This window comes from Hippocampus guttulatus, chromosome 1 (assembly GCF_054856545.1).
Source record: "Hippocampus guttulatus isolate MCC_2025c chromosome 1, RoL_Hgut_1.0, whole genome shotgun sequence".
Lineage (NCBI taxonomy): Eukaryota > Metazoa > Chordata > Actinopteri > Syngnathiformes > Syngnathidae > Hippocampus > Hippocampus guttulatus.
This window is the reverse complement of record NC_141261.1, coordinates 24,123,515-24,132,465: the sequence shown is the minus strand read 5'-3', so window position 1 is coordinate 24,132,465 and position 8,951 is coordinate 24,123,515. Positions and strand designations below refer to the sequence as shown.

Sequence of the window (8,951 nt, the reverse complement as noted above, 5' to 3'; positions counted from 1 at the left end):
GTCTACTGACGTAGGACAAATGTGTGACGTGTGGTGATTTACCCAATTTGCATTTCAATGCATGAATAGAAGTAGTGAGAAATCAGATATAGTTAACATGATCATTGGGGCCAGGCTAACATTTATCGACATTTCAGTTGCTCGGCTTAATGGCGAAGATGTGCCCTTTTGAGGCTGAAATTGCACGCTCTTGTTGAAACAGGATCTTGTGGCAGGTCTTACAGCAGAGGGTCAAGTCACATATTTGCTTTGCAATATGTTCGATGTACACCAACTTGTCTACTAAACACGGTATTCTAATTCATATTGCATTTGTGGAATATGAATTACACAGAAGAGCCCAAGAGACTGCCTTTTTGTCCTGTACTGCCACCTGCTGTCAACTGACGCAACGGCATTTGAAATGTCATGGTCAAGTAATTTCAGCTCAGCAAAATGTTGCTTTTTTCTTAGACTTGATCCTGCTTGTATTATGAGTGTGCTGAGCAAGGTTCTGGATATGCGTGCATTTTTTTCATAAAACCCTGACTGTGAATGCTATGATAAACAATTGCGTCTCTGTTGTACCGTAGCGGGAGTTATAAGCATTCACACGCATGTGAGCGACTACACCAGCGTGGCCAACCCGCGGCTCGCGAGCCGCATGCGGCTCTTTGGCTGGTTCAATGCGGCTCCCGGGCTTCCACACGACAAGCGTCTAAAACGCCTCGGCAGTGGCAATGCCATTCAAACAAGGTGCTCAGTACACAGAACATACAATCCCGTTACTTAATTGACATAGAAGGAAGCCAATCAGACGACCGCATCACCGCTTATGCGCAGAGAACGGCGCTAAGCGCTAAGCTAGTCCTCGGCAGTGGCGATGCCATTCAAACAAGGCGCTAAGTACACAGAATGTACTACGTCAGCCTATCATCAATCCTGTTACTTGATTGTCATAGAGGGCAACCAATCAGATGACTGCATCACCACTCACGCGCAAACAACGGCGCTAAGCGCTAAGCTAGTCAGCAAATTCCCTCTGATTTTAAGGCAGGAGTGCCCAATACGTCGATCAGAATCGACCGGGAGCCAGCGAACTGGTCCCAAGTCGACCGCAAGGGGTGGGAAAAAATATGTTTTGTTTGTTTGTATCTTTAGCTTTCGCTCATTTTCGGCCGGTTCCGACTGTTGCTCATCGTAGTGTGCGTGCATATGTGCACGAGTGCACTGGTGGGTACCCGCGTGTTTGTGTGTGTGTGTGTGTGTATGCTTGCACGTGCACGATCGGGTCGTTTGTGGGAATTTGGTCCCTTCAAAAGTCGATCTTTGGCCAAAAAAGTGTGTGTGTGTGTGTGTGCGTGCATGCGCGTATATGTGGGAGGAAGGGTATGATGCGCCTCTTTGCAGTAACACAGTAAAAAAATTGTCTCTTCGTCTCTGACTGGTTGGCCACCCCTGGACTACACTTTAGGATTAAACCCAATTAAATGTTTATTTTTCAAGTACTAATAATCATCGCCATGTTTAAAACTGGTGCAGGTTTTAGTTTGTAGGTGTCTGTTTTCAATGTGTGAGCCCTGTGATTCACAAGTGATGTACACTATTCCTGTTTTGACATTTTCTGACTGGATGCACACATCATATAAGCCTACTTAAAATTCAAAGCAATTAGTTGGCTGTAACAACAATTATTTCTGAACAAATGTTGCCAATCTTGTTGACTGCCTCTGTAACTTGAGACCGAGGAAGGAAGGAAGCTGTAAAAAAAAAAAAAAAAAGCACCTTGGGCGTCATTTTCCGGAAAATCCAAATAACCTTGGCCTCAGCAGATGTCACTGTGTAGCTCCCAACACAGGAAGAGGAAAGAGTGAAACTACTGCCTAGTACAGTAACTTGTATTTGGTGGTGACTTAGGCTGAGCCATTTGAATCCTCTTGTGGAATTTCCCTCCCAGCCTAACATACCGTTTTGAAAAATAACATGCTCGGTTGTGTTCTGGTAGAGTAATGACGTGAATAGTGTAAACATTCGAGTAACACGGGTAAATAATCTAATACCCCGCAACCCCTCCTGTCACATCGTACATAAAATAATAATAACAATAACAATAATAATAACAATAAAACCCACAAAAAAGAATTGTGTTTTTCTGGGGGAATCTGATTGGTGAAGTTGGGACGAGTGATGTGAAATTATAATTATTTTCCATTTTAATAACAACAGTGAGTTGTTGTTTGACTTGCATAAGGTCGACCATTTGTTTGTTGTGAAAGGATAGAGTGAATGAAACTATTCTAAACTTGTAAACATCAAAAAGTGTACGTTTTTTATTTGACTGAAAAGGTACAGTAGAAGTACTGTAATCCTTCGCTGATTTACTTGGCTTTGATTGGGCGACATCTGGCGGCCAGAAATATTAGAACACCCCTTCAATGCTTTTCCTATTCAGACTCTACCGAGTTTTCCAATACAGTATGTTTATAAACTGCATTACATAACACGCTGCGGACATGCTGCCAAATTGAAAAAAAAAGCCAAACAAATATGCGGGCATCAATGCTTTTGAAATAAAAATTATATGAGACAATCAATCTACTTGTAATTACTTAACCATTCCACTTCTGGAATGTACCGGATGGTACTCAGGAAGCTTCATTTCGAACTGATGTTGCATTTCAAACTATTTGAAACCTACAAACAGCATGTGACTGCCATTGCCTCTGATTTTGAATGGGGTCGTTCCACTTCTGGGAGATAGCTAACTAGGCTTTTCCAAGTTGTAACATCTGGAAGTTTTATTGAGAATTGGTGTTGCATTTTCAAATAAAAGGCCAAAAAAATCTACATGTGACTACCATTACATATCATCATCATCATCATCTTCTCTTGCTTATCTAAGGTCAGGTCGCGGGAACAGCACCTTAAGCAGGGAATCCCAGACGTCCCTCTCGTAGTAGAAGTAGTCGTCTTCATGCCAAGCACAATATCGGCTTCATGCAGCCAAATTTCAGGTGAAGTGATCGGTTATTTTTACTTGGGTGTTTCTTCTATATCAAATTAAAGGCACATGATGAAACCAGAGATGGCTGATTCGTTCAAAGATCATTTTTGTCATGTACTACTGCAAAGTCATCACGACTGTTTTAAACATTTATGATAAAAGTTTTTTTTTTTTTGGGGGGGGGGGGATTATAAACTTGCCCATTAAGTGTTGTAAACTCAACAACAAAATCAAGAGCACTAAATCAGAAAGAGATTCTTGGTGTCAAATGTTAACATGACACGGGTCATGTTCAGGTTCTGTTCGGCTGCGTGAACCTTTTGGTGCTTGAAAGCCCTTTGACGATACAAGTGTAGCCTGTACTACCGGAGACAAATTCCTTGCGTATTCTTCCTACTTCATATCTGATTCTGATTTAATCTCATGAGTGTGCACCTGCGCTAAGAGGGAACACATTTATTTGTCTCAGCAAGGTTGCACTTTCTGACTGAACTTGCGCTATAAACTGGACGTGAAACATAATCCAAATTTGCTATCATGGTAGTGATGACAGGTGAACTGAACGCCTGAGTATCTGACGCATTTAAATTGTGCACCTGACCTGCAGCTTACAACTCGGACATTGGAATAGAGACGAGTTTGTTTGAAAGTGCATGATTGCAGCAGAGACAAAGCCTTGTCAACAAAGGGATAATTGGCCAATTTATTGTTGATGATGCAACTCAACACATTTGCAATTCCTATGAGACAGATCCATTACCGATCCTGCCAGCCATTGAAGGGCCAGTTTATTTATCCTGCAAAACCCAAAGAACAGACCAAAAGACACAAATTTTTTTTTGTGGTCAAATCATGATTTGATGGATTTGCAAACAGAAGGCAAACTGTTGTTGTTGTTGTTGTCATTTTACAGTGCTGTTGTGTGAAAGACTATTAAATTCACTGCCAGACACTTTTGAGCATTCTGACATTTTCAAGACTGACAGGGTACTGCGGTTAATGTTTATAGATACACCAAACTACTGTCATCCTTTCATTACCCCCAAAAAGTTACATTTGATTCTGCCTTTTTCTGTTCTTTTACAATTATCAGTTGATAAAATGCAGACATTTCCCTCAGTGGACTCACAAATTATGCTGATATCATATCTAAAACGGGGCATCTACTGGTGGGTGTGCATCAGTAAAGTTGTGTCCAAGTTTGACATTTGGAATGGAGCAGTCATAGGCACCCTTCCACCCATTGCCGTTGAAGAAAACGTCATTGACGTACAAATGAAGGATCAACTGATACATGGCGAGCATATGCAAACAAGTTGTACATGTGCGCAGTATTTTCTCAATTCTTAAATGAGTGTCTTTCACTTTTCTCGGTATGTATATGAGTATATCTGTCGAAACACAATTCTCCATCTGTCTATTTGCAGAAGCGCTGATCATCATTAGGGCCAACCAAAATACTTTGAACGTAAATGACAAGTGGTGTATTAATATCAAGACAAGCGGTGATAAATGTGTTGTAATGCATTTTTTAAAAATTAACTCCCAGACATGGATAAAATAAACTACTGACGTGAAGTAAAACCTAACATAAACGTACTGTTTTACTGTACTTCCTCAGGAGGAATTGCTCATGTAAAGTCTGTAGTGCTCCACCGACTACCCAAATGTGTGTACAAGCCACGCTAGCAACATGGTTACAGATCCACACAACAGACAAACCCGGACCTCAGTCAGAAAAGCTACTGATGCGAGAAGTTAGTTGATTGCAACAACGGCATAAGCACGAAAGGTAAAAAAGTGACATTTCAGGATGAATCTTACATGCTCAATGAGTTTTACATGTGTGCACACCCTTGATAACCAGTCTCGGGGAGTAATACATGTATATGATGTCCTGTGTGTGTTTGTTTTATTCCAGCTCCAGCTGGAGTGAAGGGCGTTTCCCTCCTGCAGGCGCACCTGTTCCTTGCTCCCAATCAAGGCCTTGCCAAATATTTAAGGACTAAAATTGCCAACTCTCTGTTGGATTATTGACCTTGCTCGCTTTCCTGCCTCAAGTGTTATTTTCTGGACCTTCTTGCTCATGTTCCCAGTCACTCTTGTCCATTTAGATTCTGGTTTCGTAAGTGTTTTTGTTTGAATTTTTTTTTCTGATTTTTCCGTGTTTGGACTCTTGCTATTTCGGTTCTGCTGTTTGCCTAGCCTTTTGCGAGCGTATTCTGTTCATGTTTTGTTTTCCTTTTTTTTTTTTTTTTGGCCAGCGATTTCTGTTTGTACTTTGTCGGACCGCCAGGTACTCGTTTTCTCCCACATTCCAACAACATGCATGGCAGGTTAATGGAAAACTCTAAATTGTCCCTAAGTGTGAGTGCGAGTGCGGATGGTTGTTCGTTTCTGTGTGCCCTGTGATTGGCTGGCAACCGGTTCAGGGTGTCCCCCACCAACTGCCCGAAGACAGCTGGGATAGGCTCCGGCGCGCCCCGCGACCCTTGCAAGTATAAAGTGGATCGGAAAATGGATGGATGGAACATGAAGATGTTTTCCGGAATTTTGCCGAATCATGTTTGACATCATCAGTCTGAACATTCCAGTCTTCACCCACAGTGGTGTATTCTTGGCACATGCTATCACTGTGCATGCCTGATTAGACACCACTTAGTCATTTTGCGCATTGTAGTGACACAGGGCATTTTATAAATCATCTGACAATCATCATACAATGGTGATACAATGACCCACAGATGAGTGAAGGATTGTCATCGATTCATGCCAATGCATGACTGGGACAACAAAAATACCCCAAATCTTTTCTCAAAGTGATGTGCCCAGTAAAAGTAAAGTATTCATTACATGACTTGCAATGAGGGATGTGGAATATTCATTTATTTGTAATTTTTTTTTTCCAATAATACTTTCCTCCAAATTTTTGAATGTGAAAATGTTTTTAAATAGCAATTGCGTTTCTTTTCACTGCGCCCTGAAATACACAGCCAGCAGGAAAGAAAAACAACCAGATACAGTATGTATTCTTCCATGAGGCACCTCATACTTTCATCTGAGAACATGAGAGCCTCAAATTTACAAACTATTATTGAATCCTTCTTGTCGAGCAATTTCAGGAGAGCAATCATAGCTGTGTATTGAGTATTCATCATCACAGTAAAAGAGCATGTATCAAAGTAAGTTTATTAGGAACGTTGAATCAGGTAGTAAAGAAGAATGCATGTTCTATTTCATTGGCCGCTTGGCAGGTTTCTAATGTGATTCGTGTTCTCCGTCAAGCGGCTCCTTCATTGTGAGGATGTTTGTGCTTCCTGTTCTGTCACAGTCCATGAAGAAACCTGCAGCAAAACACACCAGGCAGTTGTCATCTTGAGAATTTCTTTTGAGTTCCACTTTTTACACCAAGAGTTACACGATGCTCTCAAATGGTCAGTTTATGCGTTTATTGCACACAATCTTGTGTGAGCAGAAGCGCTGTGTGGTTTTTTTCTTTGACCAGCCCAGGTTGGACCCCACACTTCACCTGCAATCCCATGAGGGCGAGTGCAAAAGAAAAAGGATGGATGCATGGATGATGAATGCTGTTGTCTTTCAGTGGAAAGCTTCAGTGAATGATGGTGCACATTCTGTAGGCCCATTGAAAGGGAAAATTCCCTCACCTCAGCCTACACTTATTCAGAAATATCCCTCTCCTCTCTGGGTATGCTCTCCTCCAGGGACCGCTGTCTGAATGGAAAACAAAAAAAGTGCCATATCGAGAGACATTGGCCACAACATTAGAAATGCCTGCAAAAACGTAACATCAATGACACCTTATTTTCACTGTTGGTGAGGCTCATTTTTTTATAGTCATTCGCTTCCAGTTTGCAGTCAGATATGTATAAATTGAGCATTATTAACTTTGTAATTGCAGGATTTTTATAGAGCTCTTATATTAAATTGTCACCTATTAGACAGAGCAAGTGTAGCCTAATACTTGTGATTCCTGTAATTGTGTATTTTCCAAGATGATTAAAAAAATCATATGGCACACTCACGAGGCTCAGAATTTCTTCTTCCCATTAATCCAACAAAGATGTCATGCATTTCCCCTAAAAAGAGCGAAAATTACAGATTGTCCTTCAATATGCACACACGAAAAAAAAAAATTAATTCAGAAGCAACAATTACTTACTTTTTAGTGGATGTTGCACCGTGTTTGCATCTAAACAATTATTGCAAAGAAATATATTTGAAACAATGGTTAGACACATGTATATGTATACAATATATTTTTAGGATATATAGAACTCTCTCTCTCTCTCACACACACATACACACAATGTGTGTGGGCTATATATATATATATATATATATACAAACTGAGTGTGAAAGCGAGAGAGGGGCAGATTTTTTTTTAACTCACCGGCAGCATCTCTTCTGCCCATCAAACCCACAAAACTGTCATAATCCAAATCGCTATACCTCCTCATGAGGTTCCGTTTAGGATTATTTAATCCCAGATTTTCCTGCTACGAAAGATCAGTCAGGTAAAACAAATCAATGTCTGGACAATGTCGGGAGCGGAAAAAAAACTTACAAGTGAAGTTGGCTTGCGTGACTCCGGATCGTCGCATCTAGACCGACTGCATCGAAGTTTGACGAGAAGGAGCAGAAACACCAGGAAAAAATGTCTTTTCATTTTCCCAGCAACGCCTGCAAAATATTATTAGCGTCCCCCCTGCCATTAAAGTCGATTTACTGCTGATTCATGGCATTTTCTCCAGCAATAAACCACACTTGGAGCGCATTTAGTGCGTAAATACGCACGAAATGTTGGCAAACACATCAGAGGGAAAACTGCTCGGTCTTTTGTAAATATGATGTAATAATTTCATACCCGCCAATATGTGGAGAAGTTTTTTTTTCTTACCTGTTGTTTGGAGAGAAGTGGTCAAGTGCCGAGTGCAGTGAGAGCTGTTCCGATAAAATGCGGGTGGGGGTCTACCCTTTGGGGGCAATAAATAATAGCTGGAAATCTGCGCAACGCCAATCAGCAAGTGGAACGTAGGTGGAGTAGAGGGTTTTATATCACGCTGGGCTGAAAAGGATTGTAGCCTGCTCATTGATGGGTTCTCCCCACCCCTTCTGACACGCGCGCGTACACGCTCGCACAGACGTCTAGGCTATACACACAGACATCATGACAAAGCCCACACACATTTGTGGAAGGATAATTGAGGCACCAGAACATTATGATCATGAAAAAGTCAATTTTCTTGTCTTCCCTGTCATGTATCCATCTCATTGAGGCGATACGGCTGTGTTTCCTTTGGTGCCTTTCCACTCCAGCGACCAGTTGACATGGTCACTGTCAGGATCCTAATCTTTTTAGGAAGTCATTATCAAGATAGCAGCTGCCTCTGCATGTCACTATATGCAAGATGGTGATGGATGTGACAAGATGGGCCACACAGCTGCGCTTGGAGCTGACTTGTGAACTGTAGGCTGTATAAACGGAAACGCAGACCCCAATTCCAATGAAACACTAATCAATCCAATAATTATCCATTTTATCCTATATTCAATGGAATACTGGACAAAGGCAAGACATTTAATGTTCAAATTGGCACATTTGCTTGTTTTTGCAGGGCCAAATAGTCACTCATTTTGATCTTGATGCCTGTTCCAAAAAAGCAGGGTCAGGGACATGACAAGCACTGCGTTCCAGTGAACTCAAGGTTGTTAATATTATACAGTTACCACTAATGGTAGTCTCTACTGCACACACTGTAGCCACACAGTGTGGCGAGCGATTATTATTCTACAAGAAATAAAATTGCCATTAGCACTGTGTGTGTGTGTGTGTGTGTGTGCGTGCGTGTGTGTGTGTGTGTGTGTGTGTGTGTGTGTGTGTGTGTGTGTGTGTATATATGTTCAGTCTGCTCCAAACTTCCACTCCACAAACAGATGTACAAAAGCT

The 8,951-nt window shown here is 41.4% G+C and overlaps 1 protein-coding gene across 3 annotated transcripts; it reads right to left on the bottom strand.

Moving 5' to 3' along the window:
* Positions 1-6,155: 6,155 nt before the first annotated feature.
* On the bottom strand, positions 6,156-8,094 carry tac3a (tachykinin precursor 3a). 3 transcript variants are annotated; one of them, XM_086131579.1, is made up of 7 exons: positions 7,902-8,094; positions 7,569-7,684; positions 7,395-7,500; positions 7,164-7,193; positions 7,027-7,080; positions 6,649-6,715; positions 6,156-6,327 (listed from the first exon to the last, which is right to left on the bottom strand). In XM_086131579.1, exons 1-7 carry the CDS (start codon positions 8,092-8,094, stop codon positions 6,309-6,311), a joined length of 585 nt encoding a protein of 194 aa, XP_085987705.1. In that variant the 3' UTR covers positions 6,156-6,308. The 3 variants fall into 3 exon arrangements, with proteins under 3 accessions (XP_085987705.1, XP_085988515.1, XP_085989347.1); XM_086132389.1 differs by having other exon boundaries at positions 7,395-7,497; XM_086133221.1 differs by having other exon boundaries at positions 7,569-7,709; positions 7,902-8,003.
* Positions 8,095-8,951: the final 857 nt, after the last annotated feature.

What these genes read in the sequence shown, in the direction of transcription:
- tac3a (XM_086131579.1), bottom strand. Translation starts at nt 8,094, where the DNA reads ATGAGCAGGCTACAATCCTTTTCAGCCCAGCGTGATATAAAACCCTCT. An exon ending in CACGCAAGCCAACTTCACTT is followed by an intron (nt 7,501 to 7,568) that starts GTAAGTTTTTTT and finishes GATCTTTCGTAG; the next exon opens with CAGGAAAATCTGGGATTAAA. An exon ending in GGTGCAACATCCACTAAAAA is followed by an intron (nt 7,081 to 7,163) that starts GTAAGTAATTGT and finishes CGCTCTTTTTAG; the next exon opens with GGGAAATGCATGACATCTTT.